This window comes from Taudactylus pleione, unplaced genomic scaffold, assembly GCF_031769625.1.
Source record: "Taudactylus pleione unplaced genomic scaffold, aTauple2 ptg000051l, whole genome shotgun sequence".
NCBI classification, from domain to species: Eukaryota; Metazoa; Chordata; class Amphibia; order Anura; family Myobatrachidae; genus Taudactylus; species Taudactylus pleione.
The window spans coordinates 1,692,501-1,707,762 of record NW_028284453.1 but is presented as its reverse complement, the minus strand read 5'-3'; the positions used below and the strand labels follow the sequence as shown (position 1 = coordinate 1,707,762).

General features: G+C 41.9%; 1 protein-coding gene across 1 annotated transcript in view; it reads right to left on the bottom strand.

Moving 5' to 3' along the window:
* Positions 1 to 718: 718 nt before the first annotated feature.
* LOC148535438 (cell adhesion molecule CEACAM16-like) overlaps positions 719 to 15,262 on the bottom strand; it is a 140,281-nt gene continuing 125,737 nt past the window's right edge. The window contains exons 5-8 of the mRNA XM_088462607.1: positions 6,692 to 6,835; positions 5,538 to 5,599; positions 2,661 to 2,693; positions 719 to 1,070 (exon numbers count right to left, since the gene is read on the bottom strand). Coding sequence (XP_088318733.1) covers positions 1,005 to 1,070; positions 2,661 to 2,693; positions 5,538 to 5,599; positions 6,692 to 6,835 — 305 coding nt within the window. The 3' untranslated portion in view covers positions 719 to 1,004. The remainder of the gene's footprint in view (positions 1,071 to 2,660; positions 2,694 to 5,537; positions 5,600 to 6,691; positions 6,836 to 15,262) is intronic.

Below are 15,262 nucleotides of genomic sequence, written 5' to 3'. Positions count from 1 at the left end.
CATTGTGGTTGTGAGATGCTTAAGCCTGATCATATATATAGAGCAAATTGTTCTACAGATGTCAGGGCCTCATTTCAGAGGCGGTCGTAGGATGCAAGCGGTCGTTCTGAAACAGGGTGGCTGCTTGCATCCTGAACGGCCGCCTCCGTGTCGGTCGTTAGGCTGTGGGTTAACACCCACAGCTCAAACGACCGCTAAGGGTGATGGTCGCGATGGTCAAGACCATCGCGACCATCGGGGTTTACGACGAGACCCTAAGGTAGGGTCTCGTCAACCTTAAGCCCCAGGTCTATTTGAGCAAGAAGCTCCCCACTGACATCACTGATGATGTCAGTGAGGCCTCCCCCAAATGGCATGCGTTCCGACAGGAATGCCTCCGTTTGGCCGGGCACGCCCCCGGCCCACCATCAAATGGGGCGATCTGTCACTCAACATCGACAGCTCTCCCCGTCTGCAATGAGACCCCTAACGACGGATCACCCGTCGTTAGCCGGGTCTCGCGCATGCGCACGACGGAGCCGGCTCTGTTGTGCGCATGCGCACTGGAGCAACATCGACACGGTCGCGAGCTCGTAAAGCTAACGACCGGGTCTGAAAAATCTCCTCAGTCCCATACATTACAATCTCCTTAACAGCGGCAGAGCAGGGCTCTGTTTCTGTCCCAGCCTCCGAACACATGGGGCCAAATGTAATAGGGTGAGAGATTAGAAGATGTGAGTTTAGCAGTAATCTCTCACATTTGGTCGAATTTTTTCTTCAAAATGGGAAAACATCTGGATGAAAGTTTAAATTGTGAGAGTTTTTTGAGTCTAAAACCATGCGAGTTTTCTTGTTCTTGGCCGAGCTTAAAAAGTGTGAGAAAACTCTCTACATATTCTAAAACCTATTACATTTGGCCCATGATGTCACGTAATGCTGCAGGGCTGGTGGCAGTAGAAAGTGGAGTGCAGGGTGCATGCACTGAATCAGCACTATTGGATGAAGGGCGGCGTTCTAGGCACCAGTCATTCAGTGTATCCATGTTCTCTCCGCAGATCACTGTACGTGTCCTGTGATTCGTATTTCAAATCCTACAAGAAATACAATAATGTACAGTATATAGTTATACCCCTACAGTATATACACACCCAGCATTGCAGCAACATTTTCATCATCATTTCAAGGGACATAAGCAGGTGCAAATAAGCCTCTAACACATGGTCATGCTGCTTTTACTCAACTTGGTCATGTTTAAATATTTGGACAGTTTTTAGTACTCCTCTTCGAGACATAAGAACTTATAAAGCTCAGAGAGTAATAATATGCTGTGGATGATGTATTACATATTAATAAAAATACTGCATGTGTGTTGCATCTGGGGACTTAGGGGCTGACTCTGAGTAGCACGGATCTCTATGGATGCAATTGGCGAGTTCTTGCATACAGCGCATGCACAGATGTAAATGTACATATTGCATAGGTCTGTCCTATTCTGAGTCGGACTGAACTTGGCTGGATCTGTCTTTCCATGATATAGTGCGTTTTGGGGCGGGAAGTGGGTGGTGACAATGCGATCACACAGAACCGCCCTGACTTGTGGGAGTGTTGTGGGTGTGTATCTAAAGCTCTGTGTGATGCTAAGCTGTGGTCATGGGGAAGAGAAGCCTGACTGATCTCTTGCACCTAGTCTGGGGCTGGTGCAGAGGCGTAAATTCATCCCAGACGCCCGGAGGCAAGTTATAATTTGGTGCCACAGCTGCTGACACTGTAATGTGGCAATTCGCATGCAGACAGGCTATAGTTATAGGAAGGTGATGGTCTGACATGGAGCTCTCCGCTAGTGTATGGCGTCTTCTCAGGTCCCGGGAAGGGGTGCCATGTATTGGGCGGCCGTGACGGTAAACTCCGGGAATATAGCTACAGCCCTAAGTGGGGTGAATATGCTGTGGATAATGGAGGAGGTGCCCCTTCAGTGTCGGAGCCCGGCGGCAGGCGCCTCCATTGTCTCCCATAGTTCTGCCCCTGGGCTGGTGTAAGTGCAGATACAAATGGTGGCAGTAACGAAGGCTGGTGTAAAACCAATGGGCAGCACAGGTTCCCTCCTGCACACTCACGAACACCAGCATTAGTCCTATGGTAACTCGCGTTGGCATAAGACTGGAAATCAGGCTTCAGCGGCCGCCCACAGCTACAGCATATTTGTATGTAACTCAGAATCAGTGCTTTAGACTGTAAACTACAATGGGGCAAAGATCAATGCAAATGGTTAAATATATTCTGCAATATCTAAATCTGCCCAATAGGATGTCACCATCTATGAGGATACACAATACTGTAACTCCTGATGGGAGGCGCTGCAGAGATTTTGGCACAGTGTGCTTAGTGGTTAGTACTGGCTACACACATGTTATGCTCCTAATTTCTTGTGCTTCCATGTAACACAAAGATGTCATTTTGTGAGGCAGAATATATATTGAGGTACAAGAGGTAGAGACGGTGACCTTATAGGATGGATAGGCAGCAGGTTTTTGGGGCAAAGAAATATAAAGATTTTAAGATCTTACAACAGTCACCATTATTTCCTTTACGCTCATATTTTAGTCACTGTAATAAATACATTTTTTTGGATACTTTGTTACTAAACAAACATAAGAGATTGTTGCCTTTCTATAAACACTTACCATATATGTAGAGTCTTGGGAAGCAGGATGATGCTAGAAAAAGTAATAAAAAAGATGTGTTATGTGTATAATATATATATATATATATATATATATATATATAATAATTATATAAGGCTTTTTACTGTAAGACCTATTTTGAGAGAATGGCTGAATGTAAAAATATGGTTGCGATATCAATATGACGGTCTTACAATGTTACAGTCGAAGAGAAAAAAGAGATTGGGGCAATGGTTCTGGCGTGGCAGAAAGGCAAAGTTTCCATGTAAAGTAGTGTGCTATAATGACAGCATTCCCACTAACATGATTGGACATACTAGATCACATGACATTTTTTTATTATATATAATAAAACACAATTAATCTAAAAAGTGAATATATTGCACCAATATAGCTCCTAGCTAAATCCTAAACATAATATGTAATTATAAAGCTCTATGCAGACTAATCATCCAATATTGCCACGTACTGTACTGTATATAAACAGTAACTTACTAAAAAGTAGTGGTCATATAATATCATTGTCAACAAGACCACAAAACAACAAAACTTGGATTTCCACTGAAGAATTGATTGCAGCAGTGATATATTCTATATATACTTATATACAAATATCTTATTAATGACCAGCACCTACACACTTTTTTATCCTTGTTTAAAAATATTTATATATGTGCTGTTATCATGTGGCACAACAGTATGCAATTATATGACCCAGAGTGGGTGCTATTATCATGTATTGTTATGGACGCCGGGACTGAGGAGCCTTGATGCGACCCAGCGCTTAACCTTGTATTTGCAAATATATGCAACAAAGATCTCTGGATTTCTATTACCATGTTGTATTCAAGTATTTCTGCTGTTTTTTTTTTTTGCAGTGTGTTGGGGAAACTTTATTTTCTGAATATCAACATTACATCAGTGTCAACATGGTGAATTACAACATGTTGTATGCCAATATCTGAACATGTCAACATTTTGAATGTCAGCATCCAGACTATGGACCTGATTCAGATCTGCACACAATTTCCATTGCAGCTGCGATATTTCATGGATCACAATTTCAAATATACTTATGCTAATGACTCACTCGCCACCCAATGTTTAGAGACACTCACTGACAGCATCTCACATCCACCACTCACACACACAGCCATAAACATCAGACACATCAAACACAGATCAGGCAGCCAGCATCCTTTTGAGTAAGTCTAAGCTGCGGCAGACACATCGGGTCTCCAGACACAGAGGGCTCTCCGGCTGTGTGCTAGAATGCAGTGACTCATTTATGGACACCCAGAAAACAGTGTTTAAATGCTACCAACTCACCTGCATTTTCCTAGCCACCCCTCCCTGGAACCTCCCCCAAATGCTGACTAGTTGTGAGTGAATCCTCTGTGTGAGCATAATTGCAATTCAATCTCTGAGTATGCGCTGTGCGGCTTTCACGCATGCACAATGGCTAACAATCGCTCAATCTGCATAAACATCATAATTTGCATGCGGGTCTGAATCAGGCCCCACGTCAGCATTCTGAATGTTGACATGATGGTTGCATTTCAATAGATCAGTGGTTCTCAAACTCTGGGCCTGATTCAGAGCCGAACACTGACCAGAGCGCTCGCTCTGAATCAGGGCCCTCCTACCTGAAAATGGAGCGGCCTCTTGGACGCTCGCATAGCTGTGGGTTACCACCCACAGCTATAGCGAGCGTCCATGATGATGGTCGCGATGGTCAAGACCATCGCGACCATCGGACTTGTGACGAGACCCTGCGGTAGGGTCTCGTGGCCGCAAGCCCTGGAGTGATTTTGGCTCTATCAGTGCCAAAATTACTCCCACTGACATCACTACTGATGTCAGTGGGGCCGGACTCAGACGGTAGGCGTTCCCATGGGAACGCCTCCGTCTGGCAGCCACGTCCCCTGCAAGCCCACCAAAGGGGGCGTGCTGCCAGTCACCATCGACAGCAAGCCCCCTTTGGTGAGAGACCAGGAGCGACAGCTTGGCTGTTGCTCTCAGGGGTCTCGCGCATGCGCACGACGGAGCTCCCTCCGTCGTGCGCATGCGCATTAGGGCACCATCGACCCGCTTGCGAGCGTCCTACGCTCGCGAGCGGGTCTGAATTAGGCCCTCGGTCCTCAGGACCCCACACAGGTCACGTTTTCCAGGTCTCCCAGCAGGTGCACAGGTGTATTCATTATTTCTCTTGTGATTCTATGAGGAGACATGGAAAACCTGCACTATTTGGGGTCCTGAGGAGTCGGACCGAGTTTGAGAACCTGTGCAATAGATCACAGGTTCTCATACTTGGTCCTCGGGACCCCAAACAGTGCATGTTTTCCATGTCTCCCCACAGAATCGCAAGTGAAATAATTCTGTCCACCTGTGGATCTTTTAAAATGTGTCAGTGAGTAATGAATACACCTGTGCACCTGCTGGGTGATCTGGAAAACGTGACCTGTGTGGGGTCCTGAGGACCGAGTTTGAGAACCACTGCAATAGATTGTTGACACAAAAATAGCTTTTTAAAGCTAATGCTAACAAAACAATAAAGCATGCAATACAAAATGTAATACCATCATTTACTGTATATTAAAAAAATATAATACTACAAAACCTGTAAATCAATATTTAAAGTATTATGTACCTGTACTTGTTAATGTAAGCCCAGTTTTAGCACTAGAGCAAATTATGAAATATGAGTAGTAGCTATGAGATCATGGGATTTACTTACTGGAATTAAGGTTATGTGGAAATATCTGATTACTGATCTATATCATAACACATTTGCTTTAAAATATGGTGATTTCATAAAGTACATAAATTATACTGTTTTGAGATGTGAAATTATTGGAAAATCGGTTCCTTACTCACCACTGTAGCAGCCGGTACATTGTAATACTCAGTCACTGGCTCCTGCTTCTTATTTGATGTTTCTGGTGGTTAATAATAAATAATTAGATGCATTTACATTGATTATGATGTAGGGTATCACTGTTTTATGGAGGCGTACTGATGCTAAGGGGTAAATTTACTAAAGTGAGAGTTTTTAGAAATGGAGAAGTTGCCCATAGCAACCAATCAGATTCTACTTAACATTTAACAGGAACCTTCTAGAAGATAATAACTAGAATCTGATTGGCTGCTATGGGCAACATCTCCACTTCTACATACCCGCACTTTAGTAAATATACCCCTAATTGTGTTGGCAAATAATTATAGTGTAATATAAAGTATTTTATTCTGAAAGACAGCTACCACAGCTAGTAATTGGGTCGGTTCGGGAGGGCGACACTCACTATGTCCACAGTGGTATGTTGACATGACAATGCCGGTTCCGTCTCCCAACAAGGGTGTAACACTACTTAGAGCATTGTTATCCTGCAGGTTTTATAACTTTAAACGAAGGAACAACTACTGAATTTGGGAGGTACTAAGAGGTGTGATTAATCAAGCAGATGAGACATAGAAGTTTATTGGTGTGTTTCTAAGTTACCCCCAACACCCGCACACTTCCTGTACTGTAAACAGATCCGCATACATCATATGTTTAAGCACACAGATGAAAAAGTACTGAGTTGCATTGAAATGTTTTCTTTTTCAACCTTTACCCCATGTTTCTTTTTTTCTTTTTATTTTACCAGTGCCACCTGCTCACGGACTGTATGTATAACCTCTACCATATGGGAGCTATAGGAGGGCACCGCGATATTTAAATGTAGCAGAGTGCCGCTGGTGTCTCGAATTAAAGGGATGATAAGACAAGCCAAAATAAATATATATATATATATATATATATATATGTGTGTGTGTGTGTGTGTGTGTGTATATATATATATGTGTATGTATGTAAACCGTATCAGGCGGCACTCGGAGGCTGATGTAAACAAAACCCTCTCCAGAGGGAATTTATTAAGTAGTCAATGTTTCGGGGTGATGTACGCCTTCCTCAGGACAACATGTGAAAAAAAGTTTTTATATACTACATCATATCCAATAACATTTATTCTGCATGTCTCTCCCATTACCTCTCTGTTCCTCTCTTACAGGGAGGACACATCTCTTATGCAGTAGAAATGTTGCACTAACAATCAGCACAATTCCCAGGATTGTCCCACAGATGATTCCAGCTATCTCTCTAGCACTGAGCTCAGCAAAGGATCCGTAGACATCTGTACAATAAATGGATGTGTAAGTTCATATAACTTCTCAAAGACCAAGCAGCATATAAAATAATGTGAACAGAAAAAAAAATACAACATACATAAGATCATTCTATTCTGCCCCCAATATACTGCCAACCATCCCTTAAGTCTTATTTACATGATTACCATCTCTCCCTGAAGTTGCATGAGGCTCCCAAATTTTGGGGAAGCCCTTCGCACCCCAGGAAGATTATCCAGATCTCCAGCATCCTGTCCACTTTCTAGGGGATTCACGATATAATTGCCATCAATCGCCGCTTCATATGGAGGAGGCAGTTCTAAATTAAGCAAAAATTTGTGATTTAGCCCCACCCAGCCCAGCCCCGTCCCCCCAAAGTGGCCTTCTACTGTATATCACTGATTGTGATTATTCTAAACAAGTATTAAACCAATAAATCTAAAAAAAACTCTTACTAGTCAAGAAAAATATAAGTTGTCAAAGTCAAGTATTTGAATATGATCGCTTTACAATTATTATCCATACCCCTGATGACACTGTATGAACTGACCAATGACCTGTATCGTACCACAATAAAAATATGGAAACAGGCTCAACCTTCTAGAATATAAAAAACAATTAATATAAATATGAAATAGTCCCAATTAAAGTCCACAAATTCACTAGGGAAGTAGAAGAAAATGTCCTTCTTCAATTTTCAGAGTAGAATAATTCCAACAAATGAGAGCCTCGTGATTGACATGCAAAAAAAGAAAAAATCGCAATATAGCGTAATACGTTGATTTTAATCACATGACATAAATATTAACACAAGACGTATATCCAACATTTAAAATCCTCCACCAATATCAAAGCAGCGTACCAGAGATGGCGGTGTATAATGCACACCCATTCACGTATAAGCCAAACCATCCAAAGTCTCCCGGGTTCAACCTGGAATGGCAGCTCCTGGATGTGCACTCTTCGCTTGTATCGTACCAGACTGGCCTGAAGCAAGAACCAATGAAAACATGCCAACTTGTCTTCTTTGTTATCTCTGTAACCTGTAAGGTATATAGGCTTGTGTACGGGCTCCAGTATACAGACATCTTCTTTGCGACCGCAGACTTCAGTACTGATGACTGTATACTGGGACCAGTGCGCACGCGTATGTATTGGCTTGTACTTATAGTGTATCTTTCTTTTTACTCTAATTGTTAAACTTACATCGTGTTACCCCTTTTTACATAAATAACTTTTGTGCTTTGGAACCACACAAATAGACTGGAAAGCAATTCTTTCTTAAGCGACTTGCACAGCAAAATAGCGACTGAACGGTATTCATAGATGGGGGCTCGCAGTTGATATCACGCTACCGCAAATTACGCAAAGCGACCAGATTTCGGTTCCTCAACAAAGGGTGGAGATGCTCATCATATATGGGTAAGAACGCACTGCGTGCAAAGCCTGTTTATCACTTTATGTTGTGAAACTGTTAGTCCGTTTTTGTGTGATTCAAGGAGCGCTGATTAGGACTTAGGGACAAGAGAGAAAAGTCTGTTTCTTTTATTGTCATTTTTGCGCTGCAATAGGCGATTCGCAAATAGCGTATGCGTCTTCCCTGTATTACTGCCATATGTTTAAGCAATCATTTTGATAGATAGTCATCACTTGTTAAAACCTCTGAATGGTTATTGTCACGAGGAAAACAATTTTCTGGCCAGAAAACAAAGGTGCGTATGAATGTGAACATGTGCTTGTAATGTGAAAAGGAGAGTAAAATAACAGAAAAGGTTATTTTTTTCCACTGTGTTGAAATAGGACAGGGCCGGCTAAGGTGTCCAAGAGGCGGATAGGGCAAGCTGTAGCAGTATACATAGCAGCTATAACTGGGCAGGAAAACGGAGGTTGCTTCCCAGTCGGCACCCAATAGTAATCGCAAGGTCCATTGATCAGTTAGGGTCTCTGGGCAATGCGATCGGACCGCATGGTTGAGTAAACTGTGATTGTGACTTGGGTGTGGTGGAGGAAATCACTGGCAAGGTTAAGTGTTATTGGAATACTTAAATTCTACCAGTTGGAGAGTAACTCAAAGTAGGAAGCTAAAGGACGAAGTCTGGTGTAAATTCGTCCATGTGAGCAGGGGATAGAATAGGCTAGATTCTGTTTCCTTGTTGTGTAAAACTGACAAAAACACGCTTAGCAGTTGGTTGTGCACAGTGGGAGGAAGTGAGTGGACGCAAGCTTGTTTGATTCGTCCACCGGTCGAAGTCTCTAGCGAAAGTAGCAAAACCGTTGTCCCAGATGGGTGCTAAGCAGTCACTAGGGATGGTTGATGAGGTGCTGCTTATAGATGGGCCAACAGGTTCAGCAAGGTATATAATGAATGTGAAGTATGACGCGTATGCTACGATGTACTGCGACATATGGGTCAAGATGACCAGAGGATGTATGAAACCCTTTCCCAGTATTGGCAGTTTCAATCCGGAGGTATTAAGTACTGTTAGAGATAACATATGTTTAGTCAAATCTTTGAAGAAATGAGTAAAGAACAATGATTGTTTAAAGTTATGGCAGCACGAGAGGAACACGTGGCAAAGTGGTGCATGCATTCCGCAAAGCAGCGTACTCACACCGCAAGGCAGCGTGCACACACCGCAAAGTAGCATGGTCACGCCGCAAAGTAGCGTACTCACACCGCAAAATAGCGTGTACACGTGGTAAGGTAGTGCACGCACACCGGAAGGTAGCGTTACCACGCATAAAGAAGAGAGCGCATGTGCACCTCCACCGCCCTATGCGGCCACAGGTGAAAGTACAGCCAATACCAAAAACAAAAAAAATTGTAACAAGTAACTTATATCTTGTATTGAGTCATCTTAAGGAAAATGTTATTGTAGAAGACAATGAACCCACTGTAAATTCAGCCATTGCTAATGCTATTCATATGCTAGATGTTCCACGCAGACAAGGAAAGGGGCAATTGTTAACATTTTAGATATTTAGGTAATCATTCATAATTTTGGAATGTTAGCATTAAAAGGTGATTCTGACCATAGTGGATGTTTTACATACATACTTTGAATGTACTGTATGTGTTAAGTGTACGCAGTCTTAGTCATTGTGCATTTTGGTAAGATCAGGTGTCCTTATTTACAGTAAATATTGAGATTGAGAACTGAAGTCAGAATAGTTACTATATATGTTAATAAGAACAGTTTTTTCTTTGATCTACTTGGAAGTGTAGACAATAGATCCATTTGTTGTTTAACAGGAGGTTCACTTTGATCAAGTATTGTCCAAAATTAGGAATCTAGGTTATGTAATAGCTAAACCAAAAAGATTATTTTCACAGGATTGAAGTCACACTGAACAGCAGGCTCTATTGTTAAAGAAATTCTGGCATCTGGTTATTCAAGGTACCATGTATTAACCCTTTCTATGCTGCCTATATCATATATGCAATAAACACACTCACACTTGGTACAATAGATCTCTTTATACCATCATGGCTGCATTACCATGAGACCCCATCAACCAACACATGCACATATATAAAGGGGCGCCGAGAGGGGGAGGGAGCGGGTACAGATTACCGGGGCCCGGGCTTCCTGAGGGGCCCGGCGGGGGCCCGGGTCCGGCGCCGCTCCCCCTCCTTCACAGCAGCCCAGCACACAGCGTGTGCTGAGCTGCAGTGGGAGACTGCTCGTGGCTGCTGAGCAGCAGCCACAGCAGTCTCCTAAGCCTGTGGGGGGGAGCGATCACAGTCATCATGCCCCCCCTGGCTTTGAGCAGGGCTGAGGGGGCAGGGGGTGTGGCCATGCCTCCCGCGATTAGGCCATGCCCCCTATTACCCGGGCCCACCGCGGCTCTCAGCGGGCCTGCATATATACACAAATAATTATTTTCTCTTATAGATTACAATCCACAATTTATCTCTAGACTATTCGTCGGGTCGGAAGTGCAGGTGAATAATTAACATTCCCTTAAAATATACATACAGTATATCATATATTTCCCCCCATACACACACACGCATGTACACTTCTCATACATACATCCACAGTAATATATCACTCTATTTATTCTATTTAATAAACCCTGCAGCATATCTGCAGTAAAACTTATGCATTAAGGTATACATTGGCACATGTACAGTGCATGTTTTAAAGTACTGGAGAATTCATAATTAATCGCAGCAAACCCAAATATGAATAAAACCGGGATCTGTGTCAGAGCATTATTGAAAACATACATGGCTGCAATACAGAAGTTTTGAGATATTTGTGTTGTACACATGAGAGTTTTGTGTGTGCAGTTTGTATGTATTGCATGTGAGAATCATGTGTGTAAAGTTTCTACGTACTTCTGAAAAAAAAAATCCTTGCATTACAGCAGTTTATGGATTTGTTTTGGGTTGGGAAGTTCAGTTCTGAGTGAGTTGTGACATGTACTGTATCGTCTGTGTGTTGGATCGCATGTGGACCACATATAGCCTTGCAGTTGTGGCTGGGTATGAATTGAGTGTTTGCTGAGTGTGCATGATACATTGTTTGAAATGATCAGATTACTTGATGTATTTTGTCAAGGAATATAAGGGCGGTTATGGGCCCTGTGGAAGCTGGCATGTTTAGCTCACATGAAGCTTCGATTGATGTAGATATATATTACAGCGATGATGACTCGGTGTCTGGGGTCTGGTGGTACAGGACCTTAGAGGAATTAACAGAGTTGTTGAAAGCCAATTCCCCGTAGTGCCCAATCCAGCTGTCATCCTCATGCAGATTCCATCGTCTGCTACTCATTTCACTGTCGTTGATCTATGTTCTACATTCTTCTCTGTCCCTCTCACCCTGACTGTCAATATCTATTTGCATTCTCCTACAGAGGAGTACAATATACATAGACACGATTGCCACAGGGCTTCATAGATAGCCCCAGTATTTTCTCCCAGGCCTTACATGACTGTTTGCAATCTTTTCAACCAAATAATGGGTCTGTCTTAATTCAGTATGTAGACGATTTGTTGTTGTGCTCTGATTTGATAATGTCATGTTTAAATGATACTAAACTGTTGTTGCTTCACCTCTCACAAACAGGGCACAAGGTTGCAAAGGACAAATTACAGCCATGCCAGACAAAGGTCAAATACTTGGGACACTGTCTAACCCAGGGGCTAAGACACTTGACAATGGACAGAATTCAGGCCATACAGACCATGACACTGCCGCAAAACCAGCAGCAAATCCGTACCTTCTTGGGCATGTGTGGATACTGCAGGACGTAGATCCCAGGTTTTATAAGTTATAAGTTGTCAAAGTCAAGTATTTCAATATGATCGCTTTACAATTATTGTCTGATGACATAGTGGTCTATAGTCTGACGACGTGAGACTCGGACGCTACTTTCTGTCCGTGCAAATCCAATACGCACAATTGCGAATCTGATGCACATATGCGAACGCACCCACATACACGCACCCATACACACTCACTTATAAAAAGGTTCCCACACATTACAAATAACAACCAGGGTTATTAAAGGTATTGTTAGCTGATAATTATGATATAAGATGTACTTAAATGAGATCTAAGGTTCGGAATAAAGTGGACATGTCATGTTTGGTATCATATTAATTCCCTGTTTATTTGCAGACATCCGTATCTATCCGCAAAGAGATTGCATCATGCGTCTGCTAGTTATGGATGATAGGGAGTTATGGATTAGAATGTTACTATCTGTATGCAGTGTTGTAGTCAGTTTTAACCAGTTCTTCAGCGGGAAAGATACACAATAGAGACTGCTGGAGAACTGATCCATACCCCTGATGACACCGTATGAACTGACCAATGACCTGTATCGTACCAGACTGGCCTGAAGCAAGAACCAATGAAAACATGCCAACTTGTCTTCTTTGTTATCTCTGTAACCTGTAAGGTATATAGGCTTGTGTACGGGCTCCAGTATACAGACATCTTCTTTGCGACCGCAGACTTCAGGACTGATGACTGTATACTGGGACCAGTGTGCACGTGTATGTATCGGCTTGTACTTATAGTGTATCTTACTTTTTACTCTAATTGTTAAACTTACATCATGTTACCCCTTTTTACATAAATAAATATTGTGCTTTGGAACCACACAATTACACTGGAAAGCAATTCTTTCTTAATCGACTTGCACCGCAAAATAGCGACTGAATGGTATTCATAAAGTACATACCTGTGTACAGCACAATTGCAAATAACATTAGTTTCAGTAGTCAGTATTGTACATCATGGGTCATGTCATAAATAGGCATCACACAATGAAATGAGAAGAGGTACTGTATATTTGGTGCTCACTTCACAATTTCAAAATCACACCTAAAATAGTGAAGGCTCCTTAATAAAAGAATTTAAAAGCTTGTGATAAGCCTATTTGGTTATACACCACTATGAAAAGGAATTACAGAAGAGAAAGAATACATAATATATGTGAGATTGAGTCCTTATCACACTCTGGGCCAGATTCAATTAGCCGCAATAAAATGAAAAAAAAAAACATAATGTTGGAGAAGTTTTCGCACTATTTGCATGTTTTGCTGAGATATATTTGCGTCTTTTGTCTATGCGCGCTCCAGTTTTTCGCACCATCCTATTATAAAAGATGCAAAAACTGCGCGTGGTGACACCAGTGAAAAGTTCAGCACATGTTGGGGAAATCAGTCTGTACCCCATAAAAAGCCTACCCGACATATGAAATCAATATATAGAAGTATTTTGGGTTCTTAAATTGAGACAAATGGCTGTTATATGCATATTTGCATAAGTGTGGAAAAATTATAAAAAGCAATATTTTTGGGAGAAAATTATTCTACAGGTAAGTACACAACTTCCTACAGGTTAGTACACAACTTCCATTGACAGTTTCAATATGTATATATTTTTTCAGCAAATACCAAGGAATAATAATGTTTTGATGATAGAGACTCTTTATGAGTCCAATGGACCTTAAACCCCTAGTCCAGGGAAGATTGGGGTTATTTAGTGTAGGGCACTATGGGGATAATTGTTGTTGTGATTGTCCTAGCCAATGAGTTTCAATGGGGGCGTGTTTAGGGGTGGGGATTTCTCTTCTTACTGTAGCTGCATTATCTTTAGAATGTAAGCTCTCAAGATCAGGGCCCTCTTCCCTCGTGTGATTCCCCTTCCCTTACTCATACTATCATCTACTCCTAACTCCCCACAAGGGCACCTAACTTGGATGCTGCCGCCCTGCTGCTTGTTCAGTGTTATGATCACGGATGCAGCAATGTTTATAAACCATGTCCTTGTCCTACATTGTATTGTACTGTTAATTTCAGTTTTCATGTGTGCTTATTTGTTCATGTACTTTGTAGGGATCTGTGGAACTCTTGTTGCATCATATAAATACATATTATTATTATTAATAATAATAACAATAGCTGCAGGTAAAGTTTTGCCTCTTTTGCTCAGTTTCCCTTTTTTCTTTGTTGTTTGTCAGCCTTTTTTATTGGATAGAAAATATCGGCAAATCGGTGGCCATTTCGCTGCACTATATGTAGGTGCGCTCCCATTCAATACACTGAGTAGGCTGATTTACCCTTCTGGGGTCAGAGGCACTGACTGCCTGGTTGAGCGTTTAGGTGTATTGCTATGGGAGTTGGAAGCCTTGTACTCACCATTGTGAAGGTCAATCAGCCTGGAAGTTGTTGTTGATATCTCTTGGCATAAGACGAATGGTCACTGATCAACTGGACGTTCTATCTTTTACCACTGTATTATTACAATTCTAAATAAAAGGCTGACCTTTCTAAATGCCACATTGTGGTCCATTTATTTATTCTTAGACATGTTCTAAGACATGAAATAAAGGTATAAATATGAGCAGAAACAGAGGGAGGGGGGAGCAGTCGGAGAACAGAGGAGAGAGCGCAGAACGTGGGTCGGGGGTGCCGTTATGTATGTATGATGTATTGGCTGACTGCTGTCCTACTATACTGTACTGGGTGTCACACATTTATTTTAGAAGTATTTCCTATTGCTGTTGGTATAACTTGTGTTTTTTGTTGTAAATCTGCATTGATAAAAATGATATATATATGATTAAGCTGTCTGTAAGTAAAAGCATTGTCATTTATTTTAGAATCTGTATTTGTGTAGAATTATTTCAGTGCTCTCTATTACAAGTAAGGTTTGTAAGTAATCCAGAACTATCAACGTTATTACTGTACACCAGGGAAGGGCATAATAGTGGCAATATCAAAAAGTCACACGTGACTGTGGGGAATGCGGCTGCTCTTGTGTCTAACTCAGAATAAGGCTCTAAGCATTCATCTGTGTTCTTGAAGGGGGCACCTAATGTGTGTCTGCCAATTCTAGCACTAATGATGTGATGTAGTGATTACATACAGTAGGGACTTAGGTGCAATCCTTCAGGGAGCATCCTCATCT